Source organism: Sarcophilus harrisii, chromosome 6 (genome assembly GCF_902635505.1).
Source record: "Sarcophilus harrisii chromosome 6, mSarHar1.11, whole genome shotgun sequence".
Lineage (NCBI taxonomy): Eukaryota > Metazoa > Chordata > Mammalia > Dasyuromorphia > Dasyuridae > Sarcophilus > Sarcophilus harrisii.
In genome coordinates, this window is record NC_045431.1 from 247,586,731 (window position 1) to 247,613,354 (window position 26,624).

Here is a 26,624-nt window from a genome sequence, read left to right on the forward strand (position 1 = left end):
GGGCAGGGGCTGTAAGACTAGATTCTAGGATTTTGGTCTTGGAACTTCCATCTTCAGGTTCCTTGTAAGATTTTTCACAACTAGAAGTGAATGAACAGTTGGAATTAATGAAAATTAGTCCTTCCTGTGCCAGCCTCTTCCATATGATAACATACTGAAGTAGAACTGAGAGACCAGTCCTGGGAGCAATCTGAAATTTGCCCTTTGGTTTCAGGAGAAATCCACCCTTGCAGTGTCCTCCTAGGGGCCACCTATTTACCTAGCCTTGGACAATCTGCCCAGTGGTCTAATTGTGCTAATGGTTTGCCTCATGTACCACCCTGACTCAATAAAATATAACTCAAGGAAACCAATATTATATCACTTGTGGAGTTCCCTTTATCCCACTATCACAAAAAGTCAAGCTAGAATAAAACACTATTGTTTGGATTCTGTAGGGGTGACATTTCTTTTTTATTAGGAATTGCCATCACCTTTTATTTTCTATACATCAAAGAAAAACAACAGGTGAAACTGAACACATTACATAACAAAAATTGAAAAAAATAAATTAAGTGGAGTCTTTCAGGTCTCATGTTTCCCAACAAAAATCAGACCAGGGATATGGGCTTAGCTGTAGTCATCAGTTGTTCCAAATCCTTAAGGATGGTAAAGCATTCAACTTTGTTACAGGAGGGCCTGAAACCATTCCACTACCTTTTAGAATACCTCTATACATGTGAAAACTCTTATCTCATTTCTCCAATACACAAGAAATCCAGTAGAACCCTTTACTTTTTCCAAGGGAAGTTAATATCCAAAATATACCATTTCTGTCCTTTCTCAAACTCAGAAGACACAATATCACTTGCTTATTTTTCCATCACATTTTTCTTGATCACCTCAAAAGGATCTACTACTTTTGTCTCTGCTCTCATCATGCTCAGCTACCCTCAGAAGGTGATGAGGGTGGAAGGAGGAGGAAAGGAGCAAGGAGAAAATCAATCAAGCAATACAAAACCACTCTAAAATGTCTACTAGACTTTTCCTGTACTGGCACCCAGAAGACACATTTTATTTTATTTGCTAGTATTTCTATTCACTCAAAGCCTACTTTCAATAATATCATGTTATTTTTACAAATAGGCCTTTGGGCCTGGCTCTTCTTAGTTCTCTTAGTCTAATGCAAAAAGATTAAGAGGTATTGCCTTGTGACTCTCTGACCCCTATATTCCTCACAGGTCCTTGGGGAGCAAAGGAGGAAGGGATCCTCCTAGGCTAAAGAAAAAAAATTCAATTTTGGGGGAAACTGGGCTAAAAATTAAGGTGCAAAGAAGCCTATAAAGGGCAGTTCATTTTTAGTTATTAGTCCTCACATTCTGGGGGGTAGCAGAATTTGGGGGCTTGTAGCACCTCATGTGCTGAATGGAACAATGATACTTATTTTTCCCAATCCACAGGTCAGAATTTTTCACTAATCTGGTAGGATTTATCTTCCCCTCGAAATATGCCCTTATTTAATTCATCAATTGGAGTTTTAATGTTTCAGTATCATGTCCTTGGGCATTCCCACCTCATAAAAGAGAAAGTCTTCTTGTGAGCCAGTCCATAAATATAACGGAGGAATTCCATAAGCTTTTCTATCTGAATATCACATGATCTATTACAAATTTAAATACCTCAATTATATTGTTTATAAGTATTTTCAGTCACCTCAAAAAGGTCAGTTTGGGTAGTATGTGCTTAACTGAGCATTTAATAACTGTAAGCAAGAGATACTTTATTAAGAAATTAGAAATGTGTTATTCCATCACTCCAAGGGACAAAGTCAGACAACTTGGAAGTCCTTTCCTGAAGGTCAAACGGCGTATGTAGCTTTTCCTTTTGTTTTCTAGCAAGGATGAGTAGATCTTTGCTCTAGGTAATAGCAAGGTTCTTTGCTGCTCCAGATCTCAAGGTCCTTATACATTATCAACAGGTTGAAAGTGCTGACACGGAGCTGAGAAGTTGCCAATCATCTGCAGTCTCTTGATCGACCCAAGATACGTCATTATACATTCATAACATGAGTCTCCTCCTGTCTTACATGAACAAGAAATAAGAGGAAACTTGGTAAGCGAAAGGGTCACGATCAGTGATCTTGATATCTGGCTTTTCTTTATCTCTGTGAACTGATAATTTTGTAGGTGGTAAAGAAACTGTGTGTGAAAGATCACAGAGTCGGGGTCACCCACTGAATCAAGTTTAGCTTGTGGTTCTAAAAGGCAGATGGAACACTCTTCAATATCTTCCAAGAATCTCTGGCTCATCTTAAATAAATAAAGGTTGTTAAGAGCATGAGAAAGATGAAAATTGCAGTGCTGAAGCCATGTGGGCAGATGGATGAGAAAAGGAAAGGGGGAAGCTACATCGGCTGGGCCTTGGCAAGCTGCTGGCCCCCACGCGCTGGGACCCTGTTCTGGCCAGGAGACGAGATGAGACGGAGGTCATGGATGGACCTGACCGTCCACTGCATGAGCTCCTGCAGCACCTTCAGGCCCCACAGCTTCTTTTCCAAGAAGGTCCGATGGCTGCCACCCACTGGCCCGCTGTCGGTCTCTTGAGATGGGGCCTGATGGCCCAGCAGGGCCATTAGCTCCTCCATCTCGTAAGCAAAGGCGGCCACTTGGAGCAGGACTCTGTGGATGTTCTGGTGGAAATCTCTTTCTGTGGGGGTAAACTGTGCCCTCTGGTCCTCCAGGACCTCGGTGAGGAGCACGTGGAAGGTACGGTAAGCATGGAGGTTTGCTTGTAGTCTTTCGGCTTCTGTCAGCTCACTCCATCGGTCAGTGCTGGCTGTGGGCACGCCATCCATAGAATCCAGGTCGACGTCCTTGTTCAGGCCCTGATACTCAACCTGGGCAATTGAAGGGAAGAAATACAGGAAAGCATCAAATCTTCTAAATGCAGTTATACATATGCCCTTCAACCCGAAAAGGAAAAACAAAAAGATCTGTCTTAATACAGATGCTATTCATAATTGAAATTAAAAGGACAAGTTCTCTCTCTAGAAAGCTTCGAGGAGCTCTATCTGCTCATGCAGGCAGTGTAGGACAGCATCGGTAATGGAATAGTAAACTAGAAATCAGCCCCAGAGGATGTGATTAGGGAACAGGAAAGTCCCTGAAGTCACAGAGAACAACATTCACACATCTTGGGAAATCAAGGATGACATGACAGGTTCTCCCTACTTAGAAACCTGCACAGGCTTTCAGGGAATTAGGATGTCTAGCTCTACATTTAATTTTCTAGGACGATCTTTCCACAACTAAATACTTGTTTGCTTATTCAATTTTTTGGAAAGGAAGACAGAAGTAAGATTTCTATGTGCTAATTGCAAGAGCAAACAAGAGCTGGATGTGTACTATCACAATCTGGGAGAATCTGATTTGCAAACCCTTTCTAATTCCATGCAGCTCTTTTCCCAGATTAAGAAAAATCACTCCTTTTTCATTCTGCATAAAAAAGGCATTTAAAAACATATCTGGAAAAATGAACTTTAAAAACAACAACAAAGCAAAATTTGGAGGGCATATGCAAAGTACTTTTATATAAATTCACAAGAAAGTTGTAAGAGGCACTCCTATCACCACACCTATAGCTCCCAGCCTATTTCTTATTGAATAAGATTTCTGGAAAAGCTCAATTCATGAGAGTGATGGGGATAAGAGTAAGAGAGGGGAACAGCATGTTACTTCAACCCAAAAAGGAAAAACAAAAAAAAAGGTCTGTCTTGATGTAGATACCATTCAGGATTGAAATTGGAGTGGAAAAAATAAACTTGAAATCAAAAGGCCAGGGTCAAAATCCCAACTTTGCCAATTGTGTGACTTTTTGGCAAGACTTTGGTAAGGAATGAGGAGTTCCCCTATATGGTAGCTTCCAAATCCTAAATCGATGATCCTATCAGCTAAAGATCTCCTGTGGCATTTTTAATCCCCTAGAGCTGCCCTGACCAGAAGGATAAGAGGAAGAAATATTGTTCTCTGCACCTTCACATTCCCCGAGATAACACCAGATAATGGTGTTTAAAAGGAAGACAGGAGTGGAATAAGTCTTTAAGAAGTCAAAGCCAGAAGGGCATCCTCATTAACATGTCTTTGCCTTTCAGATACCGGCAGTTTCCAACCCAGCCAATTAATCATATCAATAAACCCTCCCCCTGTTCCTCAAGAAGACCTATTCAAATCCTAAAACCAGTGCACTTTAAAAGCATGGTTTGAAAGGTCTTCTGACACTGGGCTCATAAACAGGCAGGAATCATGCTTTTCCTTACTTAGTGCATTTTTAGGAGGAGTGTTTTAAGTTTTCAGTAACTGGAGAGGACAGAGACAACAGTAGCTGGTGAGGAAAGAAGGAATTCATTCAATTGGCTACTTACATAGGACTCTAGGAGGGAAGTCAAGTCAGAACGGATTTTTCTTGCCAGCCAGATGGAACGGGTGCAGAGATCCCGGTGGTGGGGGGTTAGCGGGGTGTTCTCTGGGAAGGCCATCCTCTCAGTCAGCAGTGTCCAGAAAATTCACAGCCACCTGAGCTGTGTGCAGTCAGGTCTGTGCTCAGCTCAGCTAGTTCCAGAACCTTCTCAGCCTCTTTGGGCCGTGGGGCTCCCCCCTCCCTCCCCAATCGCACCCATAAAAACAACAAATCCAGAAAAAGTCTCTCTGGTTCTGAGGTGGCAGCACATTCCGAGACAGATTTCAGGCCTTCCAGAATTAACAAAGGGCACTTTTCAGCCCCTTGGCCTTCCTTTGTTTCTTCCTCCCAATGCCCTTGCAAGGCCTTCTGTTTTCTTGTTACTCCTCTCCCTTCGCCCTTAGCAACAAGGTCTTGATCACTGGAATCCTCTAAGGAAACACCCGCCTGATGTAATATATTTTATATACACAGATAAATAGTTGATTTCATCAGAGGATTGGGTAGTTTTTCCAAGCTCATTTTTTTCTTTCATGCTTCCCATTTAAAGAAATCCTTTCATTCTGAAATGGGCCATTCTTCATGATCATTTAGCATCTAAGTTTTTTAGTTATCTTTAAAACCAGATTTGAATCTACTCTGGATGCAAAGCAACTACAAGATGATTCTGTGAACTTCTACCCTGTGGCCTTCACTCTAGCTTCTAAAGCACAAGGGGCCTCCCACTACTGCTTGGGAACTTATTTCTAAGGCAGGCCTTGCTATTAAAAGTATTTCCCCCAAGTGTTATCAAAAAGATGATGCAAGCTAAGAATCACAAGTGCATGTGTGTTGGCAATGGACAGGATCACCTACTACTAGTCAGCTGAGAAGTGAAGTTTAAATTTTGATTTCCAAATGAAATTTCATTTACCCATCAAGTTCTAACTTTGCTCAGATCTCTACAAAGCTGGCCCAATTCTCAAGGACAAACCTTCGATAGCTGGTCAACAGCATGTTTCATTAGATGCATTTTTGGATGAGTTCTAACAGAAATGTCCAGGGATGAGGTGATGGGAGCCACCATGACAACCTGACTTGAGGCTTAGACTCTCAAATATATGACAGAACTATTAAGATCTCCCTCCCAGTGCTTCCAGGACTCTTCCTGCACCTATCCCACCCCAGGTTCCCAACCACAATGAAATTCACTTCCCCACCCTTGATTCTGTTAGAAAGAAGTTTGACCAGCCAAGGGATTTCCTGTAGTATTATTCTGAGCCATCGGTAACTGTTGTCAACAATCACAAACCAAGATTTCGGCCTGAACCAAAGATTTAAGAATGGCTCTCACGTTCAGCCAACAATGACCAGTACCGTTCCCATCTCCATATTTTATCACATCATTCCCCCAGTTCCCCCCAGAATTTTGCTACTTATTCCTGTAAAGTGACTGCTTTCAAATTTGACAATATGACCATTCTTCCCAGGGATCATTGTAAATCCATACAACCAAGGAAGACAAGTTGCTTCCATGAAGACAACTTTTATTTTTCTTCTTTATACATTTATTTTCATTATGTTTCACCTAGATTAAGAGAAAACAACAGGAGTTGAAAAGCAGAGTATCCCTTTTATTATAATTTTTTTACATAACTTTTCCAACCTAGGTTCAGTTAAGTACCTGTCTCTCCCATTCAATAAAGAAGGGTCCTGCATATTTCAACAGGCAGAAAGAGAGGTCTTCGAGAAATAAAATATTTTAAATTGATCCATTACTTCTTTTTCCTTGAATACTACATCTGGGAGGAGGGAAGAGGACAAAGAGGGAGAAGGGGAAAGATGGTTCATCAAACGCCTTAGAGCAGATTGTGTCCCTTCTGTTCTTTGCCCCATGCAGGTATGGAACTGGTACAGCTATTTCCATATGGAAGCTGCATCACACCCTGAAAGCCCAGTTCCTCATGGCCATTTATCACATCCAAATCTCTACCTGAACCCCATTTTAAGATGGTGTCTCAATCATGCAAAAATGATTACAAGATGTCCCTCTTAACAAGGAGAAAATACAGCTCCCTGCTCAACTTGCAGCCTCATGTCAACCAGTCATCTACTTTTGAGGTACAGTGCGTTGTGACAGGTGTCCATTCAAGAGAACATACAGCTAAAAATAGACACAATTTAAATATATAACAGGATTGGACTGTTTCTGGACCAGGGGTAGGAGATGTGTATGTAAGGCTCCTTGGAAGTGCACTTAAGTCAACTTTAAGGAAAGGAGAGAGGGATGATGAAGAAAACACAAAGGGGAAGGATGGAAGATCTTAGTTTACCTAAAAGGAGAGCAGGAAATCAACTCCCAATTCCATATTATGTTCTTTTCCCCAAATGTTCCCAAAAGAAAAAATAAAATAAAGCCCATGAAAAATACAAAGTGTTTATTGCAAACTACTACAATAATTTAATTGAAGCAAACTGCATGCATGCGAGTGGTGGCAGAGAAGAGGACAAGGAATGAGAAGTAGCAAGTTTCTAAGTGTTAGAACTAGTAGTTGACGGGAGTGGGAGGGGAATCGGACACAGCTCTCGCCCTCTCCTTAGACAAGCTATGTGTAGAGTTTGCTTCTCCTGGGAGGGAGGGGGGTGGGGGCAGTGGTATTGGTGAACGCGCTAACCACTACAACTGAAACAATGGAAAAAAAGCAAAGGGCTAGCCAACGGAGGAGGGGTGGAATGGATGCGCGCTGGTGTGGCCAACAGAGCCGGGCCTTTCCGTGGGGGGAGCCCCATTTGATCAGGTTTTGTGGCTTTTCAAACGTTCCCAGCATACCAAGTCAACCAGCCACTCACTAGGACTTGAAGGGAAGCATATTCCACATCAGGCCCCGTCCTTTTCCCCTTTTACTCTCTACCCCCACAGCAAGGGGCCCACAGATCTGGGAAACAAAGGGGCATTTGAGACTGTCCATTGTGGGAGCTCTACTCCCTGTTGTCCTGGCAGGCCTATCCTCAACAAGTGGTCAAGTCAAACTTCTTTCAAAGATGACATTTTGGTGCCACCCTTTTCTTCAGAGGAATTGAGGGAGGGAAGGAGGGAGGAGGAAGAAAAAAGAAAAATCTAGATAGAAAATGATAACCTTTGTACTTTTAGTGTTCATGAAAAAACAGCTGTTCCTCACCTTTTCCAACAAGCCTTCTTTCCCTCTTAACAGTCACCACCCATTTCTCACAAGGGATAGAGCAAGTCTTCCTGCCCTAACACTTGAGGGACACAATAAAGCCTTTTTCAAGGACTACTGTCCTTTGGATGCTCTAACAATGAGACCAGACAGGAGGTCTTTAGAAGGCTAAAAATTTAGATGCCAGACGCTATTCCATAAAGCAACAAACCCCTGGACAGTAATACTTGGGATACACAATCTGTCATAAGGGATGGTGGAGACCCTTCTCGTGCTCCCCCCCTTCCCCACTAGATTCCAGTTCAAAATGATAGATAAGTTGATTGTATCCCTAGTTTATTGTAGCCTCACTCTCTTGCAGACAGGGCAAAACCCTCAGAGCTGAGAACTTTTCAAAGAATCTAATCACTTGATGCTAGTGCTTTGCCCCTCCAAGCTGAAGTTGGAAGAGAGGGCATTGGAATGAAGCAGACAAAGCAATGATTAGCACAGCCATAGATGGGAATAAATGACCCTAGAAGGTCTAAGGGGAAAAAGGCAAGATATACAAGAGGAACTTGTTTTTGCAGTTCATACCCTGAAACAGCCCTTTTCCTTTTTTCTCTCAATTAACAGCTCACTGCTCTAGAAATCCAACGAGGGCACTAATTCTCATCAAGCCTTTCACCCTTCCCCGAAAAGATTTTTCAAATGATCACTAGGTTACTGTAGTGATTCTCTTAGTGCTGAAGACTGACTCTCCTTAGAGGCCACTAGAAAACTATGATTTGGGGGCCTATATTTCTTATACCTTACAGTCTTGCCTCCAAAAGTACCTATTGTGAGAAGGATCCCTTGTCAGAATAGTTCACTTTCCTAGCCCCACACACACGCAAAAAAAATTAAAAAAATAAAAAAAAAAAAAAAAAAAAAAATCAGACCTTTTGTCAATAAATAAGGAATTGTGTTTCCACAACACAAAAACACACGTTCAAAAGTGCAAATTTCTGTCATCAGTCTGGGACTCTTGTGTCTCTCCAACATAGAGCTCTGTTTTCCAGTCAGAGAATAGAGGGCAGACCCTTCCCTCTCCAAAAAACCTGCTGCTAAGCAAGTGAGCACCACTGAGAGCCCTGGGAGGGGCTGACCAGAAAGGAGGGAGGTGGAGGTCCCCACACAGCCTTTCTTTCAGAAGCTCAGTGGGAGAGGGAAGGAGATGGGGAGGAAGGGTGCGAGCCGTCAGACAGCTCACCCTGAGGAGGGGCCTAAAGTGCCAAGGGAAGCTCCGAATCCAGGGGAATACAACAATGTGAGGCTGAGTGCTGCAACAGGGAACAAAGAATGGTGGGGCTGCCCTAGAGGAGATAAGATTGAGAGACAGGGACTGGTTAGAAGAGTAAGAAGCCAAGCACATCAAAATGAGAGTCTGGGAAAGGGAAAGGCAGGGAGGAGGTCTGCCCAAGGTCAGGAAGTCTGTCTGGCTTGAAGTGGGTGTGAGGACTGCCCTCACTTTGCTGTGAGTTTCTTCTGTGTATCACTGGTGAAAGCAGCATTACTTTCATAAAAGGGCCAATGGCGGAAGGAGAGAGGGAGGGAGGGAAAGGGGGTGTGCTATGTTCCACACTGGGAGGAGCAGGCCCTTCAATTACTTTTACTAGTATTTTAAATCTGTTTTAACTTTGTAATTTTTTTCCATTTTTTTTCCTTTTTTAAAATACAAAGTCTGAATTGTCCCAATACCCCCTACGGTCCAGTCGAGTCTGAGTCTTCGATCAGAACCTCTGTTGTGGCCCCGAGAATCTCCGTGTTCATGACGAGCCCTTCGGTGCCTCCGCTGCTGCCGCTTCCCACAAAGATCTTCCCATCTGCCATCAGGCTCACCCGCTCTGCCCCGCTGCAGAATGCCTTGGGCATCCCTTCTGAATCAAGCAGGAGGCACTCTGCAGGTGCCGAGTTCCCCAAGGGCTCTGGAAGAAGGGGAAGGCCCTGAGCATCAGTAGGCTGTGCCAGGGACTCTGGTGTAGCGCCCAGGATATCTGTGCTGGTGATCAGGGCTCCGGCATTGGCCGCCAGAGCTTCAGCAATCAGCACCTCCGGGTGGCTCTTTGCTTTGTGGGCCACCACGCTGTCCTTCTTCTCAAACTTCTTGCCACAAATATTGCAAGAAAACTGGTAGAAGGAATCTGCATCATGCTTCTTCATGTGCCAGTTGAGGGAAGCCTTCTGCCTACAGGTGAATCCACAGATCTCACACCTAAGCAGAGAAGCATGAGAACCAGGATGTCAAAAAGGAACCAAAAAGACAAAAATGGATGCTCACCCATTCTAGGAGTGACCAACAACTGAGCTCTCAAGTGAAAATGGAAACTGTTTACGAGAAAGATGCATGTCATTTGTGTCCCAGTCCTCTACTTCTGATGGATGTGACAAAAGGGAAGATGAGGAGGAATCAATCCAATAGCCAAGAAAGGCCAACCGTGGGCAAGATGGCTCTTTGCTAATGGCACCGTGAGCCACACCAGTATGCGGCCCTTCCAAGTCTGCGGTTGACATCTCTCACTCATCCCCGCAAACACTTACTGTAATGGTTTCTCGCCAGTGTGGATCATCCGGTGAACTGCCAAGTTGTGGGAGCTCTTGAAGGCCCGGGCACAGTATTCACAAATGTAATCCCTTTGATCTGAAAAGTAAAAAAGGTGCTGAGGGTGCTAATTTCTTTCAATATTTTTTTTTTCTTCTTCTATTTTCTACTCTCGAACATTCTCTACCCATGTCCCACACTCCAGGGGTTCATTATGGTATACAGTGACCTTTTCAAAGGTCACAACAGCAAAATTAAGTGCTGTTAGAAGACAAAATGTTTTAAAATGCATGTTTAATATGGTTTGAAATTAAAATTTAATTAAAGTTTAAAATTGCAATCTATTCTTCAAAGAACAGCTAAGATAAATTATTCAGAAAGCTCATTAATCACACACACACACGTTGGGAAGGGAGGGAGAGGGAGAGTGCCACAAAAACTATTTAAAACCACTAGAGGCACTAAGGTAGGATTTGGGTTTTGTTTATTGGTATAAATCACCTTTTTCAAAGTCTGAATTATTTGAGAGAGAATGTTACTCTCAAGGCAACCATTAATCTAGGACAGGTCCATATGCAATAAAATTCAGAAAGAAAGAATTAATTGAAATCCAATAAATTTTATTCTTACATGGTAGCAAAGAATTGGAATCTTAAGTCTCAATTCTATCACTAGGGTTGTTGGCAACTTGGTGATGCAGTAGAGGGAGAGAAGGTTGGATTTGGAGTCAGGAAGAACCTGAACTGAATTTAAATCTGGAATTTGCTATCTGTGTGACTCTAGACATGTCATTTAACTGTGATTGGCATTTAACTGTGATTGGCCTAAAATTCCTCACCTATAAAATGGAGATAATAAAAGCCCCTACCTATACCAAGGTGGTCAAGATAAAATGAGGTATTATTTGTAAAGTGTTTACAAGCCTTCAAAGCTCTACATAAATGTTTTTGCTTTTATTATTACTATTAATTATAATCTTAGAATTATTTATGTTCCCAAGTATGCAGAGTTCATATTCTCAAACTTTTAAAAGAAAAATTCTAACACTTTACAACAAAACTAGAAACCTGAATGCAAAAAATATTGAGGCATCATGGCAAGGATGTTGCTCTACAAAATAAAAAAAGGAAATATCAGTGTAAGGTTTTGGAGAGTTTTAACGGCTCAAACTTCACTCAAGAATTAGTTTGTAACCAACATCTCCCTGCCCTCATCGGGCCGACTAGCTTCAATGTCTTTGGTGACAGGCTTTATAACAGATGCCTCACAATTCCTGGGTGTTCCACCACAGCCTAGGCAGGAACCAGGCAGGGTTCTTTAAGGACAAGTGGCACACATGGCTGTGGATGAACACTAAGTTCTGAACTTTGCAGTCAGGTTAAGAAAAGCAACAATTGCAGTTTTTAGTCTATCTCCTCAAACTTATTTGCTATATGTTAGTTTTTTTATGAGACAGAAACATGGGTCAGTCAATATGACCCAAATTAATCTCATAAACTCCTTAAAAATATCTTCCAACAGAAGACGAGACCCTTTCCCAAAGCCATTATTCCTCTAAGTATATTATGACAACTATGCAATATTTGTTAAAGTCATTTGTTTATACACAAAGTGAATTTCTGTTAAAATGTTTAGAAGAGAAAAATCTAAAGCACAGTAGTTTATAAAACTAAGTCATCCAAAATCTCTCCTGTTATGTAGCCTCACTCATTCTCAGCCATGAGCTTCAATCCCACATCAACAACTAACTGTTGCATAATTCCAAGTAGATGATGTGCCATATACCTTGCCATTCCTCCCCACCACTGATGGAACCCAGGCTTCCATTCCCTTTCATAGCACTGGGCTACCTGCCTCCTCACCAGGATCACCTTTTCCTTAGCTGCCAAAGTGACTCCCACAGTGAAGGACTCCCTCACATCCTCAATTCCAGGGACCAAAAAACACTGTCTCCAGGACCAAGCATAAACTCCTAATCTCATCATAGAACAACTTCTCTTAACACAAAGACAAACTGGTCTTCTCTTTTCTGCATACCCAGCACTCTATCTCACATGTATCCCCAAGCCTAGGACACATTTCTGCCCCATCTCATCCTTCTCTTTAGGTTACATGAAAATTCTACCCAATCTCTCCAATCACAAGAACTCTCTCCTTTCCCTAACTAGTTTTACTTATTCTGTTTATATTTAGTCCTCGACTGTGCTGTTGAGTCGCTTCAGTGGAAAGAAATAATTTTACTTGTAAGATGCTGTCTTGCTACCTGTGTGATGTTTGGCATGTCGCAGCAGCTGCTTCTGGAGCCTAAAGAGTCGTCCACAGGAAGGATGGGGGCATACATATTTCTTCTTCAGCATATGCTGGTATTTAATGTGGTGCTAAAGAAGGTGAAAGAAAATATAATATGATGAAAATGAATACATTTTTCTTTGAATGAAAACACAAGAGATTTTTTTTTTTTAAATATGTACCATTCAACAAGGACTGAAAGATATCAAAACACAAGAAGGTCAAAATAATAATAGCACAAAAGTGTCTTATCATGAAATAAATTTATAGTTTCAATGTCAACCTGATTAAAAAATTCACAATCAAGTTATTCTTCCAGAATAATTTTATCAAGCAGATGATTCCAAAGAGTCTTTATTTGGGGGAGGAGGAGGCAGAGAGGAGTTGCTCCATAAAAATCAGATTGAAATCACTGATCAAATAGAGGAGAAATCTTCCCTTGGTATAACCGAAGGTAAAATTGAGTATTCTGTCATTTTACTTACTTGCAGATATCGAGGGTGAGCAAGAACAGTTCCACATCCTTCCATCTCACAACGCACGTACTGGATTGGAGGTTTCTTCCTGTTGTGAGAAAAGTAAAAAATTAAAAAAAAGGAAAAAGAAAAGAATGGTCCATGAAGGGATGAAAAGTTGAGACATATTTGTAAATAATATCCACAGAAGTAACAGAAAGCTACCAAATGTTAAGAGTCGGATTGCGCAACACATTAATCTAAGAGCCTAAACAAGCTAAATAAAAAGTTCTTCAAAATATCAGTCTTAGTATCAGTGATCTATTTAGTAGATGTTAAAATTTCTTCTGCTTTATATCAGGGAAGCATCTAAAAAACTGGGATATAAATTATTCACCTCCTTTTGGGTAATCGTGGGCTTTTGTCATCTTTTCTCCTCCTTCCTCTCCTGAAATTAGACAAACAGAATGAATTTCAATGCATTCCAGAATAAAGCCAAAGAAATATTTTCATAGGGTCAATGGAGTCTGAGACATATAATCAATAGTAAAAGACATGTGAGACATGCTAGAAAACACATATGCAGCAAGAAAAACAACTCACAAACCAAATGATCTGCACGAATTTTGAAATTTGTACTTATGTCGGAAAGAGTAGTAGTTTTTTTCCCCTGAAAATCTTCATCTTAATCCTATAAGAAAATTCTATTTCTAGTAGAAGTTAGGCAACTTAATTTCCTCAATAAAATGAGTATTTTAAGAAGAGCCTTGTTAAAACGAAACAAAACCAACATAGCCAAGTTTCACTATTCCAACAGACTCAAATTCCAAGGGTTTGGTATCCTTAGGCTAATAAAAGCATAGGATTGCTAGTCTTGTAGTAGAAGTACATTTTTATGCATACATTTCTTCAGAAGAGAAACTGGTTAATCTATTATGATGAAAAGGTAGGAATTATAAAGAAGGAGAGAAATGGACAAGTTTTTTTTTTTTGTTTTTTTTTTTGTTTTTTTTTAAAACAACTATCCAAAAAAGGGGGGCGGGGAGTTGAGGTGAAGGGATGCTTCTTTGGGAGGTGTTGAGTTCACAATCACTTATAATTATTAAAAGGAATTCTGTTTCGGGTGGGGCAGGATAAGATGAACATTAAGTCCCTCAAAAAACTGGATACTAGGACACTATTATTTCAATGATACAAATTAAATTATATCCTTTACACATTATACTTTTCCCATAAGCACATCACCCTGCCATGAACCATATACAGCAAAGGGTAGTTTTTCAATACTTCAGTAAAGCCATGATTTTGTGGGTATGGGTATGGCTTACACTATTCAAAGCAGCCTAACTTCTTTATTTTCAAGAATTACTATGGATAAAGGATTTATTATCTAGAACCAACCTAGTGATAACCCCAAATGCAGTACAAAAAATGCAAAATGAGATAAGACAATCTAATTGAAATACTAGTAACTTCTAGTGTCAATAGTGTCAGCTTGTTCAAATTACTGTCATTCAATTCATGATATCTCACTTATTTTTTCTTTGTATTAAGAGTCATTTGGCAGATTTCTTATTATTTACAGACCACGAGGGTACTTTAAAATACTTGGAGCTACCAACATAGTATCAGAGCATTCTAAAGTATGGCAACTGACTGTGTTCTCTGTATAATAAGCAGTTTCTACAAATGTAGATCCTTATCCCTTATTTACAAAATTTACTAAGTTTACTAAGGAAACACAAGTCCCTCAAATTTCTTCTGGCCTTTTAGTAGTTCTATTGTACAGTCTGTGTTAACTTTTTCATGCTATTAATTAAGAAATTAAGTTTTCCCTCCTAAGTTCCTAAATGTAAAAGCAACTGCTGGTACAGTACACAGAATATTGGCCTAGAATAAGTAAAACCCCAGTTCAAATCTGACCTTAAGACATATACTAACTGTATGACCCTGGGCAAGTACTTAATCTGTTTGCCTTGGCTTCATCAAAACCATAAAATGGAGGTAATAATAGCAATCTATCCCCCAGGGTTCTTGTGAGGATTAAATGAGAAAATATTTGTAAAGTACTTAGTACGATGCCTTGCACAATGGATATACTTGCTTTCCTTCTTCCTTCCCAATTTTCACACTACTGCATCTGGATGGCTCATAGACTTCATGGACAGAGGGACCTGAGCTCCTCTAGTCCAATTCCATCCAACTTAATGGCAGAGAAGAAGAGCAGAAGACTCTAACCCAGCTCCCAACTGAGTACCGTTGTGTCACCCTAACTTAGTGAATTCTTCCTTCGGATGTAGAAAGAACCAACACCATAATATTATATACTCTTTCACCTTGCAGGAACAACTTTACGACTGATAAAGAGTCTATACAGGGACAAAAGAAGTAATTCCAGAGGGGGAAGGACTGGAAACATCTTACTGACCCACTGAGGAAAAGATAGGAAATATTAACCAAACTCATAAGAATAAATACTCCTCTAGAAGGTCATGCCAGCTACAGGAAGCTCCATTCTACTGGTAGGAAGATTTTAAATTAAGGTTGCCAAACCATTGAACTAAAAGATCAAAGTCAGAAAAAAAAAAAAAAATTGTAGAGCAGACATTTCAATTCTCACCCCAAATTTCAGGCTCATATTTTAAAAACCCATAGGAAAAAGAAATTCCCCCAAGGCTTCAAAATTTCCAGTAATTTTACATCTCTAATTATTATCTCCTACTCACTTCCTAGGAGGCTCCTCATCTTCCCTAATTTCATTTTCTTCTTCTTTGACCTCCACCTCCACTTCCACTTTAATTTCTTTCTTTTCTTTCTCTTCTTTCACCTTCCCTGATTTTCTCCGTGGCTTTGGGGCTTCCCTGAACACAAATACATGACAGTAAGGGACCATTTAACGGACCATCTCTAGAAAGGGGATGAGGCTGAATTCAAATCACTATAAAGACATATTTCCTTCCAAAGAAACCTTATCTACATTCTGGGAGTTCTGTATTGCCTTCTTCCTTTCCTCCCAAGTTCCTACAATATGTATTCTGTCCAAAATGCTCAGTAGTTGCCACTATACAACTATCTTGCTATTTAAACCACGTGCAAGAAAAATGTTTTATAAACCTAAAAAGTGTTACAGAGATGTGAATTGTTATTTTTCTACTAATTTAAGTTGCTATGAAGGTAGTACTTGGCACTATTCCAAAATGTCCTCAACATAGAAAAAATCTCACTAAAGTAAGTAGTGAAGGCGTTATAATTCTGCAAAGTGCTGAGGCAGTTCACAACATTTGATTAGGTAGCAAAGATGGGGACAATGCAAATGGGGGTCAGGTTTATTCCTGAAACGATCTAAATGAAGGACAAGATCGGAAGGGGTAAAAGAAGAAAAAATGGATGTATAAACAAACAAGTGTGCGTGCATTCTTTTGAAACTGAATATATGCCCATACACTGAATCAACATGATAAAAAGACAATTAAAAGCATGCAACATATCAGACAAGGCTTCCCAATTATTTTACATTAAAAGTATTTAACAAAACATCACTACATTTCAAATGGAATTTGAAGCATGCCTTTCTAAGTGGGGTTTGTAGGTCTCATCTCTTGGGTCGTCTTTGAAGGGTATCTCCTCTTCGCTGATCAACATCTCCTCTTCCTCCTCCTCCTCTTCATCACTACTAAAAGGAGAAAGCCAAACAAAAGAGGTGATGGAAGTTCTACAGCTGGATTTACTTTGTGATCACTTAAATGTCACCATTCATTAAGCCTAATTATTCAACCAGACTTCCAATCTAATAATCTAGCCAAAGTGAAATCTAGTCAGCTGCTTTTTCCAGGCTATAAATGTCACAGAGTATGTTTTATATGTGCATGCGTTTTTATGTATACGCATAGAAATACAAAAACTGATTTTGCTACGAGTACAGGAATTGCTTAGTTATTGTTTAAAGTCTTTTACAAAATTAAAATGCTTGAATTTAAACAGGAAGTTTTAATAACCCCTCCCTCTAACTAACAATGGATTATTTTGAAAATTAATCAAAGAAAAGTAGTTGTGAATCTGGGTACACAGCATCCTATTCTCTTAAAAGATTAAATTCCTTATTTTCTCTAATGATTCTCAAGCATTTCAGAATTCTGACTCATTATGTTGAAATGCTTTGAGATATCCCTTTTATATGATTAGAAACATTCTAGAATTATTTAACACCAGTTTCAGAAATTGCTGCCATTTATTTGTCCTCTAAGTAAAATGGAAAAAAAAGGTTAAATCTCTCTTTCTAAAAAAAGATGACTCCACCCCATCAATCTTTTACACTCTCCTTTACCATTTCCTAGTGGGCAAAAGAAGTTACATGGTTGTTTTAAGAATGGCTTGAGAATTGGCTTAAAAAAGATTTAATTTAAATTCTGTAAGAATAATAAATCTCTATTCCAGAAAACAACTAGGATCATAAGGTTTTAATGGTGGAATCTTAAGAGATTTAGTCCAATTCTGTTGTTTGGTAGATGAAGAAAATGAAACTTGGATATCATTAATCATTAGTAAGAATAAGAATGAAGAAAAACAAAACCTGATTTAACATTACAGCTCCTGAATTGTTTAATGACTGTATTTCATGTTCTCAAATGAAATAAAAGTACATCTAGGGAATTTCCTACCTTACTCCACCAGGAGACTGATGTTCTTCTGTGATGTCTGGAGAAAAAATATGTATATGCTATTAGTTCTATCTCTGCTAACAAGAACCATAAATTATCATTTCAAAAGAGTGAGTTTTTCTTTTCTCAAATTAAGCTACTTTTTAGTCAGTCAATAGGTTAATATACATTCAACATTTGTTATCTAGCAGCTGGTCATTCTACAACCGCTTCCCACTTTCACTATACCGTATTCAAGTTGTTCTGTATTAGGTTCTGATTTACAAATCAGCTGCAAGGAGCCAGTCTTGGACCTCGAACTTCTCGTGTTCTCTGTGTCACACTGGCGAGAGGCAGCGGTCCTGCTGCTGCTGCGCCAGCCCCGGCTGGGTCGAGAAGCAGCAATAGAAGCTTCCTGAGCAAGTGTAGAGTTGTCTTCCTCCTCCTTCTCTTCCTTGGGATCTGAGACAAAAAAGGACACACAAGACTCTTTGAGTTAAAAGTTAAATGAAACAGCTATGATGTCTTGACATCATTTTTACATTCAGTAAAGACAGGATACAAATTAGAGGTTATGCTCTGTACCACAAATACCTGCCTTCTCCCTCCTTACTCCAAAGCCACATGCTGGTTTGGGGTTGCCAACTGACCTTGTTTCTTACTGCATATTTCTTAGATAACCCTTTCTTCCTCTGCTACTTTAAAGTAAGAACCTTCATTCTTTTCAAACCTTTCTTATTTTGGTAATCTCATTGTTCACTTTCCCTATCCTCCCACAGATGAGGGGAAAAAAACCAAACCAAAACAAAAGGGCCACATCTGAAAGTGATTCACAAGCCTTATTTCTCATTGGTGCTTTGGAATAAAAGATGATCAATGTACCGATCAGTTAAGTCTTTTTTCTTTCATCAGTTAAGTCTTGTTTCTTTACATTGATGTTGCCATTTTAAAATGTTTCAAGTTCCACTCACTTCATTCTGCATGTTTTCTTATGTTTCTCGAGCCCTTTCAGCATTTTTCATGGATATATTTATTACATTCACGTGCCATACTTTGCTCAGTTATTCCTCCACTGATGAGCATAACCTTAGTTTCCAGGTCTTTTCCATGAACCACTATAAAGAGTTGCTCTATATAGCTGTGTACATAATGGGAGGAGGGACTTTTTATCAATTTGGGGGCTATTAGGCCTAGCAGTGCTATTACAGTAAGGTCAAAGGACTTGCATAATTGAATGACTCTTGGATAAGAACTATCTTGTGCAATCCACAGACACGCCTCCTTCCTGGTCCCATGTCTGGAACTTTCCCTTTTCCTCTCTTCTTTCTGGTTTCCTTCAAACCTTCTCTTCTAAATCTTATATTTCTCAAACCTCTCCATGGCTCCCTCTATTCTTACCCTCTTATTTGAGAGAAATTTGTACCATATTTAAATGAAAAATGAAACAAAAGAAAAAATTTAAGGCTATACACCAAGAGCTCTTACTTTCTCTTTCTCATCATCTCCTTAGATGCCTTATGCTACTTTCTCATCATCTCCTTAGATGCCTTATGCTACTATGTCCAAGACCCCTGTCTCACAAAGCCGTCAAGGCCCATCAATATATCACCATCAGGACACCTCTCCACTACCTCCCCTCCCAACTCTTCTGACACTGCCATCACACTGGTTGGTCTACCACAAGTCTTTCCTTAGCCTAATCCATAGTCCACTCAGTGGCCAAAGTGATTTTCCTAAAGCACAGGTCTGATCCTCATCCCCATTAGGGATCAAAACCAAAATCCTTTATAACTTGGCTCCTTACCCTCCCCACCCCCACCCCCGCCTCCTACCTGGGCCATCAAACCTCTGACCCCCACTGCAGCATACACAAACCCTTTGATCTAGAGACAATGGCTCCTTGCTAATTCTACTTCTTGGCAGAAATCTTCTTGAGTTGCTCCCTACTGCTGGAATGCTGCTCATCTCTGCCTCCAGGCTTCATGGTGCAGCCAAAATTCTGCCCTACCCAGTATGCTTTTCTCAATCCTCTAAATCTAGTACTTTTTCCTCTTTTGATTACTTTCTATTTATTCTGTGGATAGCCACTTATAGTTATTGCTCCCATTTGATTGGGAAGTCTTTTTGAGAATAAGACTGTCTTTTGCCTTTCTTTCTATCCCTAACACAACACAATTCTGCCAGTGCTTAATGCAAAGCTTACGAAGGGAGGAAAAAAGCTCAACAAAAGTTTCATTTTGGACAAGAAACTTTTCCCAGTATTTCTTAATCTCACTACCTTCCATCTCACACTAGCCTCAATTCATGATGCATGTATATATATGGAGAAATGTTTGTACAGATTGGTTTGCATATTGCTACCACTGTATTGTGAGCTCCTTGAAGACAGGGTTCTTTTTGCCTTTTTCCCCCGTGTTAATTAATATAGTGCTAGGTAGACAGATGTTTAATATTCGTTGACTTGACTTTAAGTGTAGTTGCTTTCTAAATTGCTTTCTAAATGTGGGCTTCACTTATCTCCGGTATTTTTGGCTGCTACTGTCATAATGGTTTCCAAATAATTCCCCTCAGATTCTATAATTATAATGCTGATTTTAAAATCAAATAATAAAAATGTTTTAAGTGTTTTTAAGTTCATTCCCTATTCACATTTCTGTCCTCTCATCAGAAGTAGCTCTTTTGGGAGCAGCTAGGTGATGAGTATAGAGCACCTTCAGGAGGACCCCGAGTTCAAATCATACCTCAGAAATACTAGCTGGGTAATCTCAGGCAAGTGGGTCTTTCTGTCATCATGAAAAATGAGAAGTTCATGGCCATCTTATTCCCCGCCCATTTCACAGACTACCCCCATTCTTTTCTTCCTTTGTTCCCTTGCCATCTCTCATGAAATAGCCTTTCTCCTTGTCAGTCCCAAGCCTTTACTTTGTGCCCTTGCTTGACCCACCTCAGTATTTCTTCTTTTCCCTCTTCCAAATTCCTTCTCTACATGGCTAGATCTCTTCTCAACCTTAAAAACCCTAAATTTGATGCTGCAATCAGCTTCTATCTCTCTATGCCACATCTGATGGTCCCTACCCCCATTTACTCCTCAATCCCTCATAGCCTGAATTCTGACTTTACAACTCATGAAAACTCTCTCTCAGAGACAGTGAACACAGCTGTTAAATGTGGCAGTCTTTCTCCCCCTCGATTCTCATTCTCTTTGACCTTTCCATATAGCTAATACTGCCTTTGTGCTTGACAGAAGGGGTGACACTGATACCCTCTCTCTGATTCTGGAGAGCCTCAGGGTTTACAGACTATAGCTCTTCCCTCATTCTACCTTTCTTTTCACTCTTTCTCAATTCATTTATTTGATCATTATCATGTATCCAACCATTAATATTGGCCAGAATATTCCAAGTGGATCCTTAGGATATTCCCTAAGGATTTGTGATGGGCATTTTTTCTCTGTAACCTCTACTCCTGAATGCCCTGAATCAAATGAGTTCAAATGTATATCTATATCTAATCATAATCCTTATCCTTCTAAAAGATAGTCTCACGTTACCTATTCCTAAAGAGACATCTCTACCCAGATATCAAATCAGCACCTCAAACTGATGATCTAATTAGAAATCCTCTTCCTGATAACTTACATCTTTTTCCAAATTTCCTATAATTTTTGATGAGGGAATAAGGTTTTTTGCTATCCAACTGTAAAGTTGGCGACTTTAATCTTACATCCTCTAACTTTCTCCAGAGCTGAATGCCTTATCTTATCAATCCTATCTCTAGAAAAATCTTTTTTCCTTTCCCAAATCTCATGGCCACCACCACAGTCCAGTGTCTCATCCCTTACTGCTCCAACTCTTGCAGCAGCTTATTTGGTTTGTTTCTAGTCTGGCCTAGTTTAGTCCTTCTTCCACTTGACTGCCCAATTATTCCTAAAACATAGGTCTAACCTTGTTAATAACCCTCTGTTCACAAGCTTCAATGGCTCACTGAGACCTAGGATTCTAGCATCTATCTTCTGGCTCTCAAATACCTCAAAAACAAACAAACGAACAAACAAACAAACAAACAAACAAAAAAAAAAAAACAGATTTTTGCTGTTCTAGTAGTAATTTCTTGTTCTTGATGTTCCATTCCCAATTTCTACATCTTTGCCCATGGCATGCTTGGAATGTCCTCGTTACCCCAACTTCTCAGACTCCTTAAATTACTTCAAGGCAAAGCTCAGATACACAATATATAGACTGATTTGCCTAATATTTAGTGTTTTTCCTCTCCCTTCAAATAATTCAAAAAAGTTATGTATCCCTATACCACTGTGTACAATAATAAACTTCTTAATGGTGGGGACAATTGTGTTTCTCTTTTGTTTATTTGAACAAGTAGAAATGTAGTAATTATTAAATCCAGTCTCATACCTTAGAGCTAGAGGATACTTCAAGACATTTGCTATGAAGCAGGTAAGGTATTTTGACAATGAGATCTCTAGAGACCAGAAAACAAATGCCTTGCTCAAAATTGTAATGCTGAGAAGCAGAGAAGGAACTAGAGTCCAAACTGCCATCAAATGCATCAAAAGGCAATGCTCTGCCTTGAATTCAGGTCCAGCCAGGTTCCCACAATCATTGTTCAATAAGAAATCCTGCCAAGTTTCTCTGAAAGGGTTGTTATCTTCCCTATCAAGAGATACAGCTATGAAAGATACGGGAAACCCTGTTCTTGGCCTGTCAAATAATTTTATCACTGGATCTGACATGAAGAGAAATGAATAATTATGTTTTAACACTGACCTTTCTCATCTGATTTGCAGAGAAAACTCCTGGGTTCCACTCTATGTGAGCGCCCAGGACTTGGCACAATACCATGTACAGGAAGCACTTATTAAATGCTTTTTCATTTAACCAAGTTGAATGGAACATGATATAATAAAAACTCAAGTTCTAGCCCCAAACCAGCCAATAAGTAGTTTGGTTATTTTGGATAAGTTACTTGCCTTGTATGGACCTCTGTTTCCTCATCTGTAAAATATGGTCAGCTTAGGCTATCTAGCTGGTCACCTCTAGACCTAAAATCCTATGCTGTTATAAAGCAATATTTCCTTACAAGCTAATTTAAATCAGTAAGTGGGTAAAGCAGAGGGAGGGCACCAATTTTTCCAATTTAGCACTTGGTTTATAAGAAAGAACTACGTGTACTTACTAAAACACAAATACAACATGACTTTTGCTGCCTTCTGTAATAAAACTCTCATTTCAAGGCTAGTAAAATGATATGTCATTCTGTATCTCCTAAAACAAGTAGCTGTGGTTTTCCCCTCTGAAAATAACAAAACTTCAAGAAGAATTTCAAAGATTTAGAAAGGAATGAAAATGCTTCTACAAATCTTTACACAATTTACTCATTTTGAAATCAGTACACAGTAGATCAGTGACCAGTACGCTTCTCTCTAACCTCTTTCATCTTTTTACCTGTATATTTTAAGACCTCAAAATCATTCAAATCAACTCCAATTTTAGAGGAGAAAATCAAGATCTTAAAGAAGTAAAGTGACTTGTCCAAGATCAAATTTCTGCACCCATTAAAGGTATATTTCCTCATCTAAATTTTAAAATTGAGTCAGTTTATATTTTTCTCTTAAAAACATTATTTTCCCCTCAATTAATGTGACCCTCTGATGATTTTCTGTGATTCAGCAGCCCTGCTATAAAAGACTCATCATTCTCCATGGCCTTAACCCCAAAGCAGTGTTGCCCTCATGTGGTCATGTCAAAAGTTTAAAGACACATTAATGCAAACTACTTTAAAAGAAAAAAATGTTAAAAAGATTAAGCATAATTCTGAAATTATGATAATGAATCAGAGAATTCCCATCCTTTGGGTTTCCACTTAACTCACTTTACCTTCTTTAGAGTTATTTGTACGCAGGTTATGTCTTTTTTATCTACACTGCATTCTCCCTGAAGGAAAAGGATATACATGTCTTTCTTTGGGTTTTTACTGAACAAAGTATTGACCATTCAATATCAATTATCAATTATCAATTGATCAAAATCAAAATCAATTAAATAAACTGCAACAAAGTAAATTCTATATTAACACATTAAACTTTGTACACTATATGAACTCAAATACTTGTTGAATCACCAATTCATTTTTAAACCGTACGAAGCTCCAAAATATCGACATCAATAAATTTGTATGTTTTTTAAAGTTAATTAAAAATATTGGCTTTTATTGTTTTACTCTATTTTTAAAGTCCTGCCATGGTTGCAGTAATATATATAACCAATCACCCTAAGGTTTATTTTGTATCTCCATAACTGAAGCTATTATACCACATCTCCTCATTTCATAGAAATGACCTCAGGGTCCTAGTGATTCTGATGGAGCAGGTGAGAAGGCACTGGAGCCATAAAATCTGGCCTCAATTCCTTATACTGGCCATGTGACTTTGTCCTCTGGGAATCATTTTGTTCAAGTGCAAATCAAAAGGGCCAAAACACAAAGAGCTTTTCCTGCTGTGCATGTACAATCTTCTGACTCAGCAATTTTGGAAAAGCCTCAAATATGGGCCTTATTGTAGATGAGAAAGTCTACTGGTTTAAGGAATAAGCAAACTAACCAGAAGTTTCTGACCAAATAGGTTACAAATAGATGGGGTTGTGAGAGGAACATGGTATATAGTGGGACAAGTACTACATTTGGATGCCCAGGGTATGAGCTCAGATCCAGGGTCTGCTTCTTCCTCGTGAGGATCTTGGGCAACTTCATTTCTCTGGGTCTCAGTCTCTTCATCTGTAAAATGATGGGTTAGAGTAGCTGATTTCCAATAATGATACTTAAATTATTGAAGCCTAGAGGATTAACATATACTCTGCTACCTTGGAACATTGACTGGAATGATTTCAGAGTGCTGTACTGGGAACTACTGGGAACCTTTTAAAAAATGTTTCACATTATTGTCTCAAATAATATATTAATTAATTAATATATTAAAACTAGCACTCATTCCATGAGTTTCAGCACCTTATTGTTTCATTTTACAGAAAGCATTTAAAGAAGAAAAAAAAATTACAGAAGAGAATCCTACATTTTTGAGGTTCTTTATCCTATCAAAAAGAATGAGGGCTGTTAAGAAATCCAGATACTGAATAAAACCTTCTAAGTCATAGAACGAATATTCTCAAAAAGTAAGCAGACCCATTTTAACCCTACATCATCAGAAGATAATACTAAGGCTATTTCAGAAGATCTATCAATTCTCAGTATCAAAGAATCAATCATTTTACAATGTAAAAAAGTTCCAAGAAGGAATCCGAAAACCAAAATAATTCTCTCTTATTCTTCCCATAACCTTTCAACAGGTTTATTTTTTAAGCATTATTAGAAATGCTTAGAAAATAAAAAATACATTTATTTTATATGTTGATTTCAGTCTTATATTAAAATAACAAAATTAAATCTTCTTAACTCCTCAATGTAGGTATTTTACAGATCTGTCCTTGGCTTTCTCTCTCTCTTAAACTTACACTCCACCCCCTGTCACAGAAGGGGTAGAGGAGGGTGGGGAACAAGAAAGGGAGAATTTCCTTCTCTCTCAGAACTTCCAACTCTAGGCTTAAAAACGTCTCTCTCCAGTTCTGGCTTCCTGGTAACAGGGTCTACCCTCACATCTCAAAGTGGTTGTAGCACATCTCCTTGCTGATTTCCAAATGGTATCTCAAGTTGAATAAGCCTTACCTTTTCTGCTCCCTGATTTCAAGTTAGTGGTGAATATTCATTCCCACGTTCATGCACTTGGGGGTTCTCTTTCATGTTTTGTTCTCCATTGGGGAACCAGGATCTGCCAATTCCATCTTTAAAACATTTCTTTCCATCTTTATTCATACTGCTATCACTGAAAACAGATTTCCTAGCTTGACCTACTGCCCAATTCAAGCTAGCCTTCAGATCACCTCCAGAACAATCTTCTTCATCAGCTCAATCATATTACCATTCAACTCAAAAATCTTCAGTTTTAACTATTAAGAGCAAATGAAACTCTTCTGCCTAGCAGTCAAGACTTTCTATAACTTAGTACCTTCCTATTTTTTCCAATCTTATCCCACGTGATCTATATAGTCAAAATAGACATCTCTTTGTCTTCTTATCATGCTCACAGGTTGGTCAGTCCATATGACCAGAATGTCCTCACGTTTTCATCTTTATCTAAATCAATAAACAACTATCTGCTAAAGTCTCTTACTTTTAAAACCCATCTCAAATACCATCTTCTTTAAGATGCCTTCCCGGACTTAACAGAAAAAGACTAATAACCTGGCCAGCTGAAGCTTATACATCATTCTGTTTTTTTCAACTCTCTGCTGTACTTATGAACTACTATGCATGGATGTTTCACATACTCTTACTTAATTATAAAATGAGGAAAGGATCAGCTCCTATCTAAAGTGCACTTAATCAATGTATTTTGTTTCAGTTTTTATCAAAATGTCTTAGGACATTTTGGTAAAGCTCAAATCACACCCCCATCTTCTTTTAAGAAAACAACAACAACAACAACTGTGAAATTACTCTCCCAACTGTTCAGCTCTCACAACAGGAAGAGAGGCCCAACTGCTTGTCCTAGAACAAGTCTTTCCCACTTCAATGTTTTTGTTCAGAATGTTCCTTTCTCTTGGAATGCCTACTCCTGGGCCTATCTGGCTCTTCCCTTTATTTAATGCTCACTATATATGTGTCAGTCACTGTGCTAAGCACTAGGGATAGCAAACGAAGTAAAAGACAGTCTCTACTTATTCTCAAGGAGCTTAAAAACTAAAAGTGGAGGAAGGGAGAGAGAAGCAACTTGTGAACAAATATACACAACAAAGCAAGCTGTGGAGGGCATAAATAAATAATAATTGCAAGAGGGAACCCACTGGAATTAAGATCAGTTAAGGAAGGCTTCCTGTAGTGGATTTTAGTTGGGACTTTAAAGGTAGCTGGGGAGGTTGGTAATTGGAGTGTAGCAGGGAGAACACTCTAGACCTGTGCAATGGTCATAGGGAGATAGGGAGTGTCTTTTTCGTGAACTAGCCAGGAGGCCATGTCTCTGGAT

At 39.2% G+C, this 26,624-nt stretch overlaps 2 protein-coding genes across 4 annotated transcripts in view; both read right to left on the reverse strand.

The window, feature by feature from the left end:
- Window positions 1–383: 383 nt before the first annotated feature.
- CNTF (ciliary neurotrophic factor) lies at window positions 384–4,884 on the reverse strand. The gene is made up of 2 exons (XM_003773988.4): window positions 4,400–4,884; window positions 384–2,875 (listed from the first exon to the last, which is right to left on the reverse strand). Exons 1-2 carry the CDS (start codon window positions 4,511–4,513, stop codon window positions 2,384–2,386), a joined length of 606 nt encoding a protein of 201 aa, XP_003774036.1. The 5' UTR covers window positions 4,514–4,884; the 3' UTR covers window positions 384–2,383.
- A 1,142-nt stretch (window positions 4,885–6,026) lies between these two features.
- The window catches only part of ZFP91 (ZFP91 zinc finger protein), a 33,391-nt gene continuing 12,793 nt past the window's right edge, over window positions 6,027–26,624 (reverse strand). For 2 of the 3 annotated variants that reach the window (XM_031942674.1, XM_031942675.1), the window contains 9 exons: window positions 17,783–17,995; window positions 17,555–17,591; window positions 16,465–16,569; window positions 15,623–15,757; window positions 13,294–13,344; window positions 12,927–13,005; window positions 12,416–12,530; window positions 10,152–10,251; window positions 6,027–9,825 (listed from right to left, as the gene is read on the reverse strand). In XM_031942674.1, the coding sequence (XP_031798534.1) occupies window positions 9,315–9,825; window positions 10,152–10,251; window positions 12,416–12,530; window positions 12,927–13,005; window positions 13,294–13,344; window positions 15,623–15,757; window positions 16,465–16,569; window positions 17,555–17,591; window positions 17,783–17,995 (1,346 nt within the window). In that variant the 3' untranslated portion in view covers window positions 6,027–9,314. The remainder of the gene's footprint in view (window positions 9,826–10,151; window positions 10,252–12,415; window positions 12,531–12,926; window positions 13,006–13,293; window positions 13,345–15,622; window positions 15,758–16,464; window positions 16,570–17,554; window positions 17,592–17,782; window positions 17,996–26,624) is intronic. The other variant, XM_031942676.1, reaches the window with a different exon arrangement.